This window comes from Vulpes lagopus, chromosome 4, assembly GCF_018345385.1.
Source record: "Vulpes lagopus strain Blue_001 chromosome 4, ASM1834538v1, whole genome shotgun sequence".
NCBI classification, from domain to species: Eukaryota; Metazoa; Chordata; class Mammalia; order Carnivora; family Canidae; genus Vulpes; species Vulpes lagopus.
In genome coordinates, this window is record NC_054827.1 from 132,911,731 (window position 1) to 132,930,954 (window position 19,224).

General features: G+C 32.9%; 1 protein-coding gene across 3 annotated transcripts in view; it reads left to right on the top strand.

The window, feature by feature from the left end:
* Positions 1–19,224, top strand: part of PDS5A (PDS5 cohesin associated factor A) — a 154,250-nt gene that overhangs the window by 58,521 nt on the left and 76,505 nt on the right. For 2 of the 3 annotated variants that reach the window (XM_041751997.1, XM_041751998.1), the window contains exons 3-10: positions 1,049–1,252; positions 2,324–2,410; positions 2,909–3,006; positions 8,001–8,127; positions 10,052–10,132; positions 12,084–12,224; positions 15,336–15,451; positions 18,374–18,468. In XM_041751997.1, coding sequence (XP_041607931.1) covers positions 1,049–1,252; positions 2,324–2,410; positions 2,909–3,006; positions 8,001–8,127; positions 10,052–10,132; positions 12,084–12,224; positions 15,336–15,451; positions 18,374–18,468 — 949 coding nt within the window. The remainder of the gene's footprint in view (positions 1–1,048; positions 1,253–2,323; positions 2,411–2,908; positions 3,007–8,000; positions 8,128–10,051; positions 10,133–12,083; positions 12,225–15,335; positions 15,452–18,373; positions 18,469–19,224) is intronic. The other variant, XM_041751999.1, reaches the window with a different exon arrangement.

Here is a 19,224-nt window from a genome sequence, read left to right on the forward strand (position 1 = left end):
TCCCCAATATATATTCTTGCCTCCTTTGTGGTGGGTTAATGGACCATAGAAGCACAGGTTTATTTTTGGCCTGTTTTGTGCCTGTACCATACTGGGTTTTTTTAAAATTCTTTTTTCTTTTTATTGAGGTATAGTTGACACACAATGTTATATTAGTTTCATGTGTACAACATAGTGATTCCACAGCTGTATGCATTATGTTGTTCTTACCACAAGTGTGGCTACCATCTGTTATCATACCGCTGACTATATTCCCTGTACTGTATTCCCTTTCATCCCCATGACTTATTCATTCCATACGTGGAAGCCTGTACTTCCAACTCCCCTTCTCTCATTTTCCCCATCCCCTAGTAATCATATTGTTTTAATTACCTTAGTTTGTAGTATACCTTGAAATCTGGGATGTGATACTTCGAGCTTTGTTGTTCTTTCTCAGAAGTGCTCTGCCAATTTGGGTACTTCGTGGTTCATTACAAATTTTAGGATTCTTTGTTGTAGTTCTGTGAAAAAATACTATTGGTATTTTGATGGGAATTGCATTGAATCTGTAGATTGCTTTGTAGTATGTACATTTTAACAACATTCTTCCAGTTCACGAGCATGGACCTTTTTGTTTTATAGTGATTCTAAAATGTACACTTGTTAATTTTGTAGTTGTAAGTAACAGGTTATTTTATAATTACAGCTTTTAATCATAAACTACATAAAAATGCTTGAACATGGTTTTCTCTGAAATGCAAAACCTATTAAAGTGTGAAATCAAGGCAGCTTTGATAATAAAATATAAAAGAAACATAATTGATGATGATGTTGCAAATATCAGATGAATTTGATTGTATGTATGAGGCTAAGAATTTTTTACCTGGACTAGATGTAAAATGATTAGAGTCTTAATTGAAGATTTACACAAACTGATTGTGAATCCTTTGATAGTAACTGATTACTAGTTTGTGTTTTAATGGACATGAGTTTTTAAAAACATATGTCTACTACTAATTTCTAAGTATCAGGAGTTGAGTATGTTTTTTTTATATATATATTTTTACAGATGGTAGTAAAAACTTTTATGGATATGGATCAGGACTCAGAAGATGAAAAACAGCAGTATCTCCCACTAGCCTTGCATCTTGCATCTGAATTTTTCCTCAGGAATCCCAATAAAGATGTGCGTCTCCTTGTAGCATGTTGTTTGGCCGACATTTTTCGAATCTATGCCCCAGAAGCTCCATATACTTCCCATGATAAACTTAAGGTAAATACAATCTTTATAGAATTAGTTCACTTTTATAGTTCAGCTTACCTTTAGGAACATAGCTTTTATTATTCATAAAAATGAATTCATTCAGTTAAAATTTATTACATATCTACAAAAATGACTGGTATTTTTATTGAGGCATTGAAAGGTATAGATCAAAATTAAAATTAGTCCCTGTCTGCTCATAGGTGACCCTCATGATAACCCATCACAAAGCCCAGATGGCTGAATTGAAGAGATAGAAGTGGATTTAGTGACACTTTTTTTTTTTAAAACAATAGTGTAACGGAATTTATATATTCAAATGATTATTTCCCCTTGCACATTACATGCAGAATTATATTATGCTTATCTTGGAGGTTTCTGCCTTTGTTTGAAATGTTCAAGGAACTCTTTTGAATTGATCTCTTGAGCTGACTTCATATTCTGAATAATTTTCTTCTTGATAAATTTTAATATTTTGAACTTCTTTCTTTTCAGTTGTCCTAAAGTCATTTTTTTGCATATTGATTCTATTTTGGGTTAAAACTTCTAAAGAAAGCTTATTAAGAAATGGCACACTATTGTCATGAAAAGTATGACTCTTCAACTAGTCTGTTATTGTTTTTGTTCCACACAAATTTATAACCACACATCAAATTCAAACTACATGCTGAAAATTACTATTTTCATGTAGGAAGTAGTAATGGAAAAACTCTTGTCCAGGTCCTTAAAATGAAGATAATAGTTTACCATGCTGCAAGGTGAATGAAGATAGTAAAGTGGAAGTTCTGTAATAGAAGAAAGGACAACAAGATGTAGAACTTATGGTTTTTTGAGAATGAGAAAGCCTAGAAATTTATGGCAGTAATAATTTTTATTATCATTTCTGAAAGATATAATTTTATATAATTTGCTCTATTCTCATTATTTGGAATAACAGACTAAGCCAATCCCAAGTCATTTGGCTAAGGAGAATTTTCTTTTATTGTAGTATGTAATGGAGAATATGTATAGAGAGACTATTATTAGTATATTGTGAATGATAAGTATTTGTATCTAAATTAATTTTATCATTTTTTTTAACAGGACATATTTTTGTTTATTACCAGACAATTAAAAGGTTTGGAGGATACAAAGAGTCCACAGTTTAATAGATACTTTTATTTATTAGAGGTAAAAAAAAATTTAATAAATATCACACTACTCATGTAATAGAAAATTCCTTACAGAAACTTTATAATGTAAGATGAATTTTTTTGTTCTATACAAATCCCACTTAATAAAATATCTTTTAAGATAAAATACATTCCACTGGAAAATCTGTTATGTTATTTGAACGTCTGTTTTCATCTTTTTGTTTTTATTCTTTTCTAATGTGAAGAGGGTTTAAGTTGAATTAATTTTCACCAGTCCTTATATTTAGTATGTATATATGTCTACTAATCTCTTAACAGTTTAATATTTTTTCATTAGAGTAGGTTAATGCCAACACATATATGTCTTTTTAAAGGTCAGAGTATATAACAACTTTAACAGCTTTATATAGTTGGACCTTTATAAGCTTTAATATAAATTTGTAATTCTAAAAATTAAATTATAGTAATGAGTTTGCTTTTGTGTAACCATTCTGTGCAAGTATAAATAATCTATTTATTTATTTATTTATTTAAGAACTTAGCTTGGGTTAAATCCTATAACATCTGCTTCGAATTGGAAGATTGCAATGAAATTTTTATTCAGCTTTTTAGGACTCTCTTCTCAGTGATCAAGTAAGTTATTTTTTAAGCATTTCTGTTTGTCTCTTTTTCTTGCTGTGCATAGTGAAGCATCATGTACTATAACTAAGATCTTTTAGATTTATAATGAAATGTTTTCCTTAGACTTGACATGAAAAGGAAAATAAGCAAATCTGTTGTCTGAAAGCTGCCTTTATACTATGGTTTCAAGTTAGATATCAATTATATTAGTTGACTCTTAAAAAAGAAAATGGTGTGAAACCTTATGTAATGAAATACTAAATTATGAAGTGGAAATTTTAAGTATTTTAAGTACCATTAGTGAGTGCTGTAAATCATAGTACCTCAGTGGTTAAGCTTACTGACTTCTCATTTTCAAGTTAGAAAAAACCTTGAGCATTGCTCTTTCTTTATAGAAATAGAGAAATTAATGCATAAGGAAAAGGAGTATGGTGGCTTGTCCAAGGACAAATCACTGAACAGAAGAGCCTAAACTCTGATTTCAGTTCAGTGTTTTGTTGTGGTTTGGTTTTTTGTATACTAAACCAAGCATTATTATGAGATGTGTTCTGTAGCATTGCACTATATACAAACATAATATATTTTACATTAATTTTAAATTTTCTAGTAGCCACATTAAGAAAGGTTAAAAAAAAACAAATGAAATTTATTTTGATACTTTATCTCACAATATCCAAAAGCACTATTATTATTATTATATATATATATATTTAAGATTTATTTATTTTAGAGAGAGAGAGCATGAGCATGAATGTAGGTGCAGTGGGAGGGGCAGAGGGAGAGAGAAGTCTCAAACAGCCTCCCCACTGAGCATGGAGCCTTTCACGAGGCTCAGTCTCACAGCCCTGAGATCATGACCTGAGCCAAAAACAAGAGTCCAGTGCTGAATCAGCTGAGCCACACAGGCACCCCCAAAAGCATTAGTATTTCAACTTGTGGCTCTATCCATACTACAGGTGTTCGATGGCCAAATTACTATTGACTAATGGTAAATTTTGGCAGCACACATTTAGAGTTTTCTATAGACTTTTTACGAATTCTATGCTGTCATGTTTTCTGTTTCCTTAGAATGGTAGGAATAGAATTTAACCTGGAATAAACAGGAAAGAACTAGACTGAATTGGTATAGAAATAGAAGCTTATAAAGAGACTACATGAAAAAAAAAGCTTCCTTTGACAACTTATTAGAGGCCTATAAAAAATGATAAAATATATGAACTTTACCTTTTGTATTAGTTAGCTTTTGCTGCATGATAAAACAACCCCAAAATTGTTAGCTTAAAATAGACCCCATTTTATTTAACTCCTGATTCTGTTTAGCAGTTCTTTTTGTCTGGGCTGAACTCACTCCTGTATATGCAGTCATTTGGCAGGACATCTGGCAATTGGCTGAAGTAATAGGACAAGTAAGGTCATGTGTGTGTGTGTGTGTGTCTCTCTCACACTGTCATCATCCAGCTGGCTAACCCAGGCCTTCTCAAATGCTGACTGAGTTTCAACAGTAGCAAGAAAAAGCATGCTTTCTCTCACAAGCACTTTTTAAACCTCTACTCACTTTATGTTTACTTACATTTCATTGGCCAGGGAAGGCACATAATTAAGTCCAGATTTGGAGATTGGGTTAGATATATTTGGAGATTGGGTTAGATAGATTCCATATCTTCATGGAAGAACAGCGTTTTAAAGACATATGAATATAGAGAAGAGAATTTCTTTTAAAATTAGAATCACCAACAAAATTTTAAAACTTTTAAAATTGTCATCATGCTGCCCCAGTAGTAGACCTTAACTATCCACTTAAGTCCACTTCCATTCAGCCGTTATACTTCTTTCTTCTCACAATTACTTGTATATGCACACACCTTTCTTTGATCCGTTAATATTTTTATTTCCTGAATCTAAAGATCTAAGTTTATTATTGACTTAATTATCTAATTAATTCAAAACAAGCTATATGTAAATAAAAGGCTTGCTTTTTGGGGACACCTGGGTTACTCAGCAGCCAGCTCTTGATTTTGGCTCAGGTCATGATCTCGGGGTCCTGGGGTTTAGCTCTGCATTATGCTCCCTGCTCCCAAGAGAGTCTGATTGAAGATTCTCCCTCTCCCTCTGCCCCTCCCCTGCTCATGCGCGATCGTGCCCGTGCTCTCTCAAATAAGTAAGTAAATCTTTAAAAAAAAGATTTGCAAAAAAAAAAAAAATTGCATAAATAAATAAATAAATAAATAGAAGATTTGCCTTTTGAAAGAGGAGCTCACTGATTTATATTTGGTGTTCTTCATGTTTTTGTGTCAATGCAGGTTTTTATGTGATGGTCTTTTTCTTCAGTCTGAAGGACTTCCTTTAATATTTCTATAGTTCAGGGGCACCTGGGTGGCATGGTTGGTTAAGTGACTACCTTTGGCTCAGGTCAGCAGAGAGCCTGCTTCTCCCTCTCCTTTCTCTGCTCCCCCTGCTTGTGCGTGTGCTCTCTTTCTCTCTGTCTCTCTGTAAAATAAATAAATACAATATTAAAAAACAAAACATTTTTATAGTTCAGGTTTGGTGCCGATAGAATTCTTCAGTTTTATGTGTCTAAAAATGTTTTTATTCCACTTTCATTTTTGAAGGTTGTTTTCATGGTAAAAGTTCTAGATTGAGGGGCACCTGGGTGGCTTAGCTGAGTGTCTGTCTGTCTGCCTTTGGCTCAGGTCAAATTGAGTCTGGCTTGCATCGAGCTCCCTGCATGGAGCCTGCTTCTCCCTCTGCCTATGTCTCTGCCTCTCTGTGTGTCTCTCATGAATAAATAAATAAAATCTTTAAAAAAAAGTTCTAGGTTGATAGGCTTTTTTCTTTTCTTTTTTCTCTTTCGGTACTTTTTTTTTTTTAAAAAGATTTATTTATTTATTTATGATAGACACAGAAAGAGAGAGAGGCCGAGACACAGGAGGAGGGAGAAGCAGGCTTCATGCCGGGAGCCAGATGCGGGACTCCATCCCGGGACTCCAGGATCGCGCCCTGGGCCAAAGGCAGGCGCTAAACCGCTGAGCCACCCAGGGATCCCTCTTTCAGTACTTTTAAAGATGCTATTCCATCTTCTGGTTTTCACTGTTTCTAATGAAAAGTTTTTATCATTTTTAATCTGTGTTCCTCTGTACATGATGTATCGTTTTTTCTTTCTCTACCCACTTTGAAGATTTTCTCTTCGTTACTGGTTTTAAACAATTTAATTATGACCATGGTGGAGTTTTCTTTCTTTTTCTTGTGCTTGGGGCTTGTTGAGCTTGGGTATGTGGGTTTACCAATCTGATTACAAGATGCCCTATGAGTTGTGAGATATTCTCTGTGGTTGGAACATGCACTATTCTAAGACCCTTGTTCCAGGGATTATTCCCTCTGCTCCTTTCAGGTGGTGCCCTTACCAAACGCAAGACTTTTCCTCACGTGCATGTGCTGATCAGTAAGCGAGCACTTGAAGACTCAGATACCCTTTACAAACCTACTGTCAGAAGGTCTCTCCCTTCTGACGTTCTGCCCTGTGAACTCTAGTCTTTCCACATTCAGCCTCTAGGTTCTGTCAGGATCTTCCTTCCCCACACTGCAGCGGGGAAACTTACCAGCCACTAAGTTGGGAAAATGTTTCCCTCTCTCAGCCACATGTGCATGATGTTCAGTGTCTAAAAACTGTAATTTCATATATTTTGTTCAGTTTTTTAGTTTCAGGTAGGAAGATAAATCCTTTCACAGTTATTGTATCTTAACTGCAACCTGTGGAAACCATTTTAAGTCTGTTTCTGTGTCTCTTCACTTTGGTTCTTTCCCATCCCCAAGTACATTTGGGTCTGAGAGTTAAATGCTCTCTTCAGTTTTTTTGCATCAAGCTGAGTATTTCTATTTTTTCCCCCATATACACTCTCTCTAACACTACATAGCTGATCCTTCATAACTTTGGCTTTTAGTAAGGTAAAATAGGATATTTGGAAGAGGACATGCAATGGAAGTATCTTTCTAAAAGTTGTGAGAAACAGGGTTATCTAATGTGGGAATTTTTCCACCCACTTAAGTTTTTGTCTGCATTTTATCATCAAGTGCTCAACAGGTCTCATACATTATTTCAGGTTTATTTTTTTATTTCAGGTTTATTTTTTTAAAATTAAGAGATACATAAGTGATGTTAAAATTTTGTCTTGATTTAAACTTTTTTTCTTAAGATTTTTTTTTTTTAAGATTTTATTTATTTATGAGAGAGAGAGATTGGCAGGGACACAGGCAGAGGGACAAGCAGGCTCCATGCAGGGAACCTGATGTGGGACTCGATCCCAGGTCTCCAGGATTAGGCCCTGGGCTGAAGGTGGTGCTAAACCTCTGAGCCACCAGAGCTACCCCATTTGTTTGAAATTCTTTGTGAGATATCGAAATGATATTTTCAGAACCTCCTAGTCATAAATTCTGGTAAACATTTTATATCCGATTTTGGATTTTCAGAATCAGTGAACTAAAACCTCTAGTGACAAAGATTTTATAGCAGAAATTACTTATATTAGCTGAGGGGTTTTTTTGGTGTTTTTAATTTTATTTTGGGGAATGTATTAAGATCTAAAAGGATAAAAAGGATGAAAAACTGTCTACCTTCATTATCTTGTGCTTTTTTTTGTTTTGTTAATTAACATTTTATCACTTTTTAAAATCTGGGGACATGTAAGCAAAGATGTCCTTTGAAGTTGATGTTTTCATTTGGTTGATTTTAACTCACCTTTGAATTCTAATTGTGTAGTGACTTAATTCATTTTCGAGGACTTTGGTTTTGTAAGATACTTTACAACAATACCTTACAGCTGTTGTTATAGTCAGCAGAGGGAGAAAGTAAATAGAGCAGTCAAAATTTCTTTGCCATTAAATGGCATGGTTTTTTCAAATGAAATTATTTATCTGAGATAGTTGTTTTAAACTGGGAAGTATAATTTTATTTTTGTAAGCCTGATTTTATTTCCTTTTCTTCTTCTTCCTTTTTTTTTTTTTTTTTAAAGCAATAGCCACAATAAGAAGGTACAAATGCACATGTTAGACTTGATGAGTTCTATCATCATGGAAGGTGATGGAGTTACTCAAGAATTACTGGACTCCATTCTTATTAACCTCATTCCTGCACATAAGGTCTGTATAATATGAAGATATTAAGGGTTAATGTTTAAAGATAGTACTAGACACATGAAAAATAATTGTTTTCCACCATTTATGATTTCACATAATTATTCCCACTATCACTTCTAGCCCCAATAAAATAGTATAACACATCAGTTTTATAGCTATTGTTTTTAGAAGATTTATTAACATGTATTATAGAAGATTTTCATTCAGTGAAGTACTGCCGATTTCCTGAAACACAAAAATCCTTCACATTCACCACTCATACGTAATGTGGGAATTAGAAGGAGAGAGAGTACTGTTTTGGTTAGGTGTTTTGTTGGGGTTTTATGTTGGTTTTGGCGGGAAGGAAAATGTATTTCCACCTCTGTAACACAGATGGTGGAACATAGGGATTGTATTTCTTTTCAGAATCCATTTTTCTTGAACATTTTCAGAAAAAGATTTGGGCAGAAGCTGGAACTGTATGATTACTGTTAAAGGCAAAGAGATGATTCACAGCTGTATGTTTCTCCCTGTTTCTTCTTTCTGTTCCTCTCTGCTACTTCTTCCTAAGGAACTGAAGGACTTAGCTTTCCACAAGCCCTACCACAGGGCTGTACTCAGTCCTACCTTACTGTTGATATTTACCCTCTTGCTCTTTTCCTCTAATGGTTCAGTGACCTGTTATCAGATGTATGAACAATGTATCCAGTTACACTGGCAATTAATTAGAAGTTCTCCTGCCTCCAAGTATTATTTGCATTTTATTAATTCAAATAAATCTATAATTGGCCAAAATTTTGAGAGTATGACAAAGGGGGGGGCAGCGTATATGTCAGGCAAAATAAGAGAGGAAAAACTAGAGGAATAGATAACATATTTGGTGTTTATATTCTAGTCAGAAAATATATATGTATTTTTTTATTCACAATATTTTTATGATTAGGAATTTACCATTTTAGGAAATAGAATGGTAAAATTTACCATTTCAGGAAATAGAAAGCTTAATTTTGAGCTAATTTTATCCTTTTGCCAATGGAAAAAAAGTTAAGAAGCTATGGCTTGTGGACCAAATCTAGTCCACTACCTGTTTATGTAAATAAAGATTTATTTGAACTCAACCACACTCATTTTCATTTTGTCTCTGGCTATTTCACACTCATTAGCAGAATTGTGTAGTTGCAGCAGTAACTATAGGACGCAAAAAGCCTAAAATATTTACCATCTGGGTTTTTACAAGAGAAGTTTGCTGATTACTCACCTAGAGTATAGGGTTTCCTAGCCTTTTTTGGGAAAGGTGCAAGATGATGGTGAATAAATCTCATTTTCGTCCAAAGCATCAAAGTATAGAGGTGTTGACAGGTACTTTTTAAAATAAGAAATCCATTTCCAAATAAGTTTTTAAAAATTAAATATGTCTTTTCCATGGCCTTTCTCAGACCCTTTAATTTGTTACAGTACACTGGGAATCTTGAAGAGTAAACATAACTTTCAGGTTTCAAAAGTATCTAGTTGACCAAGTATTTTTCTTAACATTTTCTAGGTGTACTCTTTCTTAGATCACACATTGATTAGACAATGAAGTACTTTGGATGGTGGGTTAGACAGGGTATATGTGTGTAAATTCATTTAGATATGGGGGCATAATTGGCAGTTCAAATTGGTTAACCCAAAAAGCCTTGGGTCCATTTTCAGTTTAATAAAACTAAACATGATAGAGGGTTTGGCTTTTGGCTGTGTAATATATTTTAGTTTTTGATTTAGAGTTGTAGTATTTGCAGCTTTTGCATTTAAGACCACTTGACTAAAGAATATCGAATAAAACCTTGAATGGGATTCAGTGATATATTTTGCTTTATGGTTTGTAGATTTGAAAATTATAGTACTGTCATGGTTGTCTCATAAATTCACGAATTCATTTGTAACTTTGTGTATTTTTATTGTGTTTCAGAACTTAAATAAACAGTCCTTTGACCTTGCAAAAGTCTTATTGAAAAGGACAGTCCAGACCATTGAGGCATGCATTGCCAATGTATGTATTTCTGTTCATATTTATTCCATAATTATATAATTCTTAATCCATTGTATTAATTTATTGAGGCCTTTCACATATAGTTTTCCTTAGTGTATAAACGATTTCATCTATTTAAAACAAATACGTGAAAGAACTGATATATCCAGATGTGCCCAAAAGCAGCATAAAGTATAAGCTTTGACATTATTTTTAGATGGCATAAAATAGAGGATATTTTATAAAAATTTACCTATAGGGGCAGCCTGGGTGGCTCAGTGGTTTAGCACCGCCTTCAGCCCAGGGCCTGATCCTAGAGACCAGGGATCGAGTCCCACGTCAGGCTCCTTGCATGGAGCCTGCTTCTCCCTCTGCCTGTGTCTCTGCCTCTCTCTCTTTCTGTCTCTCATGAATAAATAAAAACTAAAAAAAAAAAAAAAAAAATTTACCTTTAACTCATCCCTTTTGCTGCCTTTGTGTTTATATTTCTTTTTATCTCCTGATTATGCTGATATCTTTCACTTTCTCCTTTTTTTGTATCTTTATTTTTCTAAGTCTTTCCTATGAAATCTTTTCTTAGGTAGTTATATATTAACAAAAATACATTTTTTTACTGTATTCAAGGTTTTTTTCTACTTAAAAATCAATAATCTAGAATAATTTATGATTCTTCCTAATGTAACAGTTCATTCTGTTGCACATTTGCTCACATCATAACTTTTTTCACACTCTATATAAATTTTGAATTTTCTATATTAATATATATTTCTGTATTTTGAAATTATTTCTTTATAAATGACTATAAATGTTTCTTTCAGTTGACATATATACGTAGTTTACCTAACCATTTCCTTATTATCTTACATTTAGAGTTTTCATTGTTTTCCTTTAGCAGTTTTTTTTCCTTTAGTAGTTGATTATCTTTGTGAATGTAGCATTTATCTATGGTTGAATTATTTTCCACATATTAAAAACCTAAGTGAGAGTATATTAATTTAATGGTATGAAGTATTAGTATTATTTTTGTTACTAAGTTAATATTTAAACATGGTGAAAGGAAAAGTTTCTTTTCACAAAAGAATATACTGTGAATGGTGTCTTTTCTTCAACTCTGAATACCCTGTTCTCACTTCTCAGAAATAATCATTGCCAACAGACTTTCATTTATCCTTCCAGAATTAGTGTTCTGTTGGTATTCATTTTTCATAAGTACATTATTTAATCTTGTTAAAACTTTAAAAAAAATATTTTCCAGGGTCTGCATAGTCAGTATAAATATTTTCTAACTTCTAATGTGTTCCTTTTCAAAGGAAATACATTGTTTGATGATACTGCCAGAAATATGTACTATCTAAGTTATATAGAACTACCTCTTTAGCATTTTTAATTTTTTTTAAATTAAATATCTTTTTTCTAGGTGTGTATGTGTTGGCAGGGAGGAGCTTTTGATTATTTGTTCTAGCATTCTTTTAAATTATCACTTTTTTATTCTATTGGTCTTCTGAGTTAAATGTTATTTTATTTTCTCTGGGTATTAAAAAAAAAACTTAGCCCCCACCTTTACATAGTCTTTATTACTACACTCATGATTAATTAATCAGACTTAAGTAAAATGCAAAAAGATTGAGACTTTAAAGTTTTTCTGTTATAAGGAAATTTCTGTATAAAATTCTTTAAACTCTTTTGTTTTTATGAAAGTCAAGATTTCTAGAAATACCATCTCAATTTGGAAAAAGCTAACAAATTCATTTTTACCTTTTTTGCTGTAACATTCATAGCTAGATATTTAGAAATTTATTCTGTTTTAGTGACTTATTCCATTATATATTAGTAGTTGAAATGTCTGTTTTGTTTCATCCCTTTCACTTGTATATGTAATGCCTAATTATATCTTTTTTAGACTCACATTTATTAAAAGTCTGTCCGTTTTTAAGTGAAATGAATGTTTTATTTTTGTTTAAATCTCCTTTAGTTTTTCAATCAAGTCCTGGTGCTGGGAAGATCGTCCGTAAGTGATTTGTCAGAGCATGTATTTGATCTGATTCAGGAACTTTTTGCAATAGATCCTCATTTATTATTGTCTGTCATGCCGCAGCTTGAATTCAAACTAAAGGTAGGACTGACTATAATTTTTAAGTCCTTTAAGCTTTAAGACAAAAATTTATATAGAATTGTAAAAGATATAAATATTGTTTTCCTCTTTAAAAAGAATAAAATGTGAGTACAGTTTATCTTCTTACATTTAGTTACATTTTTAATTTCAGTAAACAGTCTCTAATCTGGGTGTGATAGGAGAATTACATGTGAAAATTCTAAGTGTCCTAGTTATGGAATATCTGATAAACACAGTGATACAAATAATAGATATGAAAAGTGGCATTATCCGTTATAATACATATTTTATTAAATACTATTATTAGGTAGGTATGTTTTAGAACATCAAAAGCTTTCAGATTGAGTGCTCAAAGGGTCTTAGTCACAGCTGTATGAATCTTCCGTAGTATAGATCAAGGACAAAAGTTTTACTGTATGACTTGGGGCATATCTTATTTTGTATAGCCAACTAAGTAAGGGATTTATAACTCCCCAAAAAACATAAAGTCTTGACCCTCAATCCCCTATCCCAGTTGAACTTGGGTGATAACAGCTTACATTTGCTTAATATTCTAGGCTTTGTGAAAGGTTTTTGATATCCAGTAATCTTATTTGATCCTTAAGTCAAACTGTGGTGTAGTTAGGACCAACATTATAGTTCTGATTTTTATTTTTGTTTTTTATTTTTTATTTTTATTTATTTATTTATTCATTCATTCATTTATTTATTTATTTATTTATAGTCCTGATTTTTAGATGAAAAACTTAAGATGAAATAATTTGCCAAGTTGCACAGTTAAAACAGACTTAGGATTAGAACTCCAATTTTCAGACTCTTTCAGCATACATACGTGATCGTTAGGAATTATCCATACTGGGGGCACCTGGGTGATTCAGTTGGTATTAAGTATCCCACTCTTGCTTTTGGCTCAGGTCATGATCTCATTGTTGCCAACCCCCATTGGACTTAGTGCTCAGTGTGGAGTATGCTTGTCTCCCTCACTCCTCTGTCGCCTCCACTCATGAACACTGGGTATGGGACCTGCTTAAGAGTGTATGTCTCCCTCTCCCCCTCCCTCCCTCTCCAAAAAAATGGAAAAAATATTGTCCATATTGTCTTCATTATAAACATTTGTTATTGTAGTATAAGAGAACGTTGTATCAAGCTAAGAAACTCTATTACATGAAAAATATTATATGGATAACAAGATTTTGTTTTATTTTTAATATTAAAAGTTTATTTTAACAACAGCCTAAAGATGTTTCCATACCAAATTATTTCTAGGTATAAGGCATTAAAATATTTTCTCTCAATCTCTTCATAGACTCTGAGTATGAAAAGTCATGCCTCTTCAGTCCTTAAACATGATAGTTGGTGGGAAGCAATTAAGAACTAGATTTGTAAAAAAAAAAAAAAAAAAAAAGAACTAGATTTGTAGGTTTCTATGTGTGGACTAAAAGTAAACTGAGGGAGACACCACCTCAAAGACATCAAATGATTTTTGCACCAAAAACAATTTACCATTATTATAATCATATTTCAGTCTTACTCAAGGAGTATATTTTAAATTTTAAAAAGGTGGGGTGAGTTTTTACTCAGTTTCAGTAGTTAAAAATATAGGTTAAAAATGTCACATCATTTGAAATAATCACTAAGCCACTGAAATAGTCACTTGTAAATAGAAGAAAACTTCCACTTATTTTAGTTTTTGACATTTTTCTTTAAAAAAAAAAAAACTCATATTGGTTTGTTGATTGGACTAAAAAGGTCCAAATCTACATTGTTCTCTCATTACTTGAGAAAAACTTTGTCAGAAAAAATCATTTTTGTAATTATTATTGTTAAACCTTGAGACAGTTTTCATTTTTACCTCTGTTTGATAAGTTTGCCTATTTTAGCCCACAAAACTCCTATTCCTGAAAGATAAGCTATTCATAGCTATTTGTAGTCTTTGTTTTTTTAACTTGCTGTCTTTTTCCATAAATATTTCTTTATTAGCATTCTGGTATTACTCTTTATATGAATCCTTGAAAAAGTTACCAATTGCTTTTTGTTACTGCCTTTATTTTGCTAGTGATATGTGATTTTTAAAGTTTCACACACCATATGGTTTCAGAATAATTTATATTAAGATGTGACATCACTAGTGAAACTGAAACAATTCATAGCATATTTTGATTCAGGATAAGAAAATTTGAGGCCTTTATCAAAAAAAACCAACCTCACACTAAATTTGGATTTTTAATAGTGTTCGATTTACCTGATCTTTTAAATCTTCTTACCATTCTTGTTCTTCTTTTAAAATGAGTTTTCTTGAATCATGACATTCTTCAGTGTTGGGTTCTCCAGTAAGTTAGGGGATCCTTGATTAAAATTTCTTATATCAAAATCTTAACTGATAGAGTTTATGTTGGAGCTAAGAAAATTTACTATGGCAGGGGGTACCTGGGTGGCTCAGTTGGTTAAGCATTCAAGTCTTCATCTCAAGGTGTGAGTTCACACCATGCATTGGGCTCCACAATGGACATGTAGCCTACTTTAAAAAAAAAAAAAAGAGGAAAAATTTATTAGGGTGGGAATTATTTGTAGCTTTGTCCTTCACAGAATTTTTTCTGAGACTCCTAGGGGAATGTTAGAATTGAATGATTAGGGGATCCCTGGGTGGCTCAGTGGTTTAGCGCCTGCCTTTGGCCCAGGGCACGACCCTGGAGTCCCCGGATCGAGTCCCGCGTTGGACTCCCAGCGTGGAGCCTGCTTCTCCCTCCTCCTGTGTCTCTGCCTCTCTCTCTCTCTCTCTCTCTCTCTATGTCTATCATGAAAAAATAAATAAATTTTTTTTAAAAAAAGAATTGAATGATTATCTTCATTTTTCTACAATGTCTGTATAGATTGCAGACAAACAGTGAAGTAGGCATAAATTAGCAGTTGGAGGGGTTGTGAAAGAAGAACAAAGAACCAGTCTACATGGAATCACATTAATTTCCACATAGTAAATGTGAGCATATGATATTTTAAAGTTCTCATCATTGTAAGTGGAAATATGAAATAGCTTCTCAGGAATGTATTACGTTGTTTTTTGTAATCTGATGAATAAACCCTTGGCTTCATTTATTTTCTCTTTTTCCTTAGAGCAATGATGGAGAAGAGCGATTAGCTGTTGTTCGACTTTTAGCTAAATTGTTTGGTTCTAAAGATTCTGATTTGGCAACACAGAATCGTCCTCTTTGGCAGTGTTTTCTTGGACGGTAAGGAACATACAATTCCATGGATTTTAACTTATGTTTTGGAGGCCAGTCAATATGGTCCATTTGATTAAAATCACACATATCAAAACTTTAATTGGTAGGTGTTTTTTAGTATCTGTGTTGCTGTCTTTCTTGGAAAACAAATTATAGATCAGATTTTTTTATGAAGGTGCTTATTATTTAACATGTAACACTTTTTAATCTTTCAGTGCTAAAATAATGTCATTAGAAAAATAGGCAAGATTGAGAATGTTCCATCTTAAGAGTTTTAAATTAAAAGAGTTTTAAATCATGAAACTGAAGATATAATGACCCATTCCATGCCATTCTTCTGTCAATGTATTCATTTACTAGTGTTTATTTTTTTAGGTCTATAGCTTATTTAATGGAATGATGTATGTTGTGAACTAATATGGTATTGTATGATTTTGAAATTGAAAATGACATTGGTCTTCATTCAGATAACTTTTAATGTTCTATCTCAAGAACTTTGAATTATTAGAATCTATTCAACTTGATGGTAAGGTTGAAAAATCTGAAATTTATCATCTTTGCTCTTGCATTCCATTTACATGTTTCTTTGCTTCAAAGCATGAAAAGTCAGTTTTACTGTTAGTATTCTGGAAAACATTTATATTTTATTTTTAAGTTTATTTTTTTATTTTTAAATTTTACTTAAATTCAGTTAATTAACAAATAATGTATTGTTTCAGAGGTAGAGATCAGTGACTGATCAGTCTTATATAACACCCAGTGCTCATTACATCATGTGCCCTCCTTAATGTCCGTCACTCAGTTACCCTCCTCCACTCCAGCGACCCTCAGTTTGTTTCCTATGATTAAGAGTCTCTTATGGTTTGTCTCCCTCTCTGATTTTGTCTTGTTTTATTTTTTCTGGAGAATATTTTAGATTCATCTTGTTTAATTCAACTGATTTAGAAGGTGGGCTTAGAAATGCTCTTAAAGTAAATTCATTATAATAATTCCAAGTTAGATTTGTCAATTATATTTTAATATTTGAGAAACCTCTGACACCATCTTAATTTGCTCAGAACAGACCATTTTGAAGGTCTATAAATGCTGACTATTTTGAGTAATTAAACTTGATTTTATGAGAACTTAGAATGAAGCAACTGTACTTGTCAATAAACAGAGAAGTGGTCTTGTCCTTGTGATTGCCTCAATGTTTAGAGCAAAACAATTACTGGTAAAAAGTAAGTCAACCATAAGAGGCTTTTTATATTCAAAATTTTACGTTCACTGCTATTTCTAATAATCAGTCTCTGATTCATTGAAGTGTTACTAATGTATTACTAATGTATAATGTATATAATGTATAATGTTTCACTGTATTATTTTCCTTAATTATTTAGCAATAAGTGTTTTGATACTTTGTAATTTACTTGATCATAAATGGTAATATTTTCATTTTTCTCTGGCTGTTAGAAAATTTATAAATCCTAAATCCAAGATTTATTAAAATAAAATTATTGTAATTTTTATCTTTACATAGGAAAGAAAATATATTTTTAAATTTTTATTTATTAAGACATTTTTGGGGCATGTGGGTGGCTCAGTTGGTTAAGTGGCTGTCTTTGGCAGGGGTCATGATCCTAGGATCAGGCCCCAAGGTGGGCTCCCTACTCAGCAGGGAGTCTGCTTCTCCTTTTCCCTCTGCCCTCCCCCTGCTCGTGCTCACTCTTTCTCTCTCAAATAAATGGAATGTTTTAAAAAAGAAAGACATTCATTTTTTTTAAAAGATTTTATTAATTTATTCATGACTGACAGAAAGAGAGGCAGAGATGCAGGCAGAGGGAGAAGCAGGCTCCACACAAAGAGCCCTATATGGGACCTAGACCTGGGACTCCGGGATCATGCCCTGAGCCGAAGGCAGATGTTCAACTGCTGAGCCACCTAGGCATCCCAGAGACATTTATTAAATGACTTTAACTGGTTATTTTATGAGATTAACTCAAAAATAAAAATAATTCTTGCTATTTAAAAACAGATTATTTGTGATTAACAAATGTTTTTTAAATTGCCCGTAATAGGGGCCCCTGGTGGTTCAGTCAGTAAGTGGCTGCCTTCTGCTCAGGTCATAATCCCAGGGTCCTGGGATCAAGCCCCACATAAGGCTCCCTGCTTATTGAGGAGTCTGCTCCTCCCTCTGCCTCATCTCTGGCTTGCGTTCTTACTCACTCTAGCTCTCAAATAAATAAATAAGGGATGCCTGCGTGACTCAACAGTTCTGTGCCTGCCTTCTGCTCAGGTCATGATCCCGGGGTCAGGGATAGAGTCCCGCATTGGGCTCCGTGTGGGGAGCCTGTTTCTCCCTCTGCCTGTGGTTCTGCCTCTCTGTCTGTGTCATGAATGAATGAATGAATGAATGAATAGCCCATTTTAAATTTGAGAGTTAAGTTTACCTTTATCATGTGCAGTTTTGGATCTCCATGTGGTGTTTCATATTTATTGCATTTTTATAATATACTCGACCTTTAAAAGAGTACTTTAATACAAGTCATCCCAGGATATGAAACGTTTTTTTGTTGTAAAGCAGTATGACACATGCATCTTTGAACTTCTGGCTCTACCTCTCCTATGATTTGCTTCCTACCTCTTATTCCTCCAGCATTTTCCCCCTATAAATTTTTTTCAAGTAGATTTTATAAGTTTTAAATATTTATTTTTTGCATCATAATTAGCTCTTAAATTTGGGGCTCTACGAAGTGTGTCATTTGGATTGGGGGATGTGTTCATATACTTTCATTTATCTTAGAATGGTAAACGTTTTTGAAAATGTTTTAATGATAACACTCTTTCTATTCAGTAACTGTTGTTTATTGGCCCTTACATAATAATGTGCCTTAATCAAAAATGATTATTTTGCCTTAAAACTAATCTTTAGCAACTTTTTCCATGTAGATTTAATGACATTCATGTTCCTGTGAGATTAGAAAGTGTGAAATTTGCCAGTCACTGTTTAATGAATCACCCAGATTTAGCAAAGGATCTCACAGGTAAGCTGGCTAATTTATTACAAATATGAGAATAATCACACAAATATATTTTAGATGTAGCCTTTGACCTAAATTTAGTATCTCAATAGGTTTTTACTCTGGCACTATTTCAGATTTTTATCTGTGCTGGGCTAACAAATGATTTCATATTTATACAATAAAATTGCATTTGAAATCTTCATACTGTAATCTTTTAGAATTTTTTGGAAATCAGAGTTTGAAGAGGTACACATGTGGTTTGGGCACAAATCATTATACCTATGAGGTAATTAAATATAGTAACATAATCTATTTTAATAAGCCAGAAAGCGATTATCTCCTGGAGTACACTAGAATTTCTCACTCTCCACTTGAACATAGAGCGTTTGAACCTGCTTATTTGGTATTAGCAAATAAATGCTTTTATCAAAATATTGTTTACCAAGAAAAGAAACACTTTTTGTTTTGGTTTTGTTTGTATTATAATTATTTAGGAATCTTTTTTAGAGATCATAGAATGTTATTCTATATTTCATATTGTGTAATGTACAGAAATATACCTGTCAGCAACCTTGCTATAAGCATTTTTTACTATTTTTCTTTTAATTTGTATTATATCTTAAGTTCTGAATATATAAATCAGTTAATGTGTTGTGCTTTAACTTTTCCAGAATTGTTGAGGTAAAAATACATTATTTTATTAAGATGTATGACTCTTGGGATGCCTCAGTTGTTGCGTGTCTGCCTTTGGCCCAAGGTCCTGGGATTGAGGCCCGC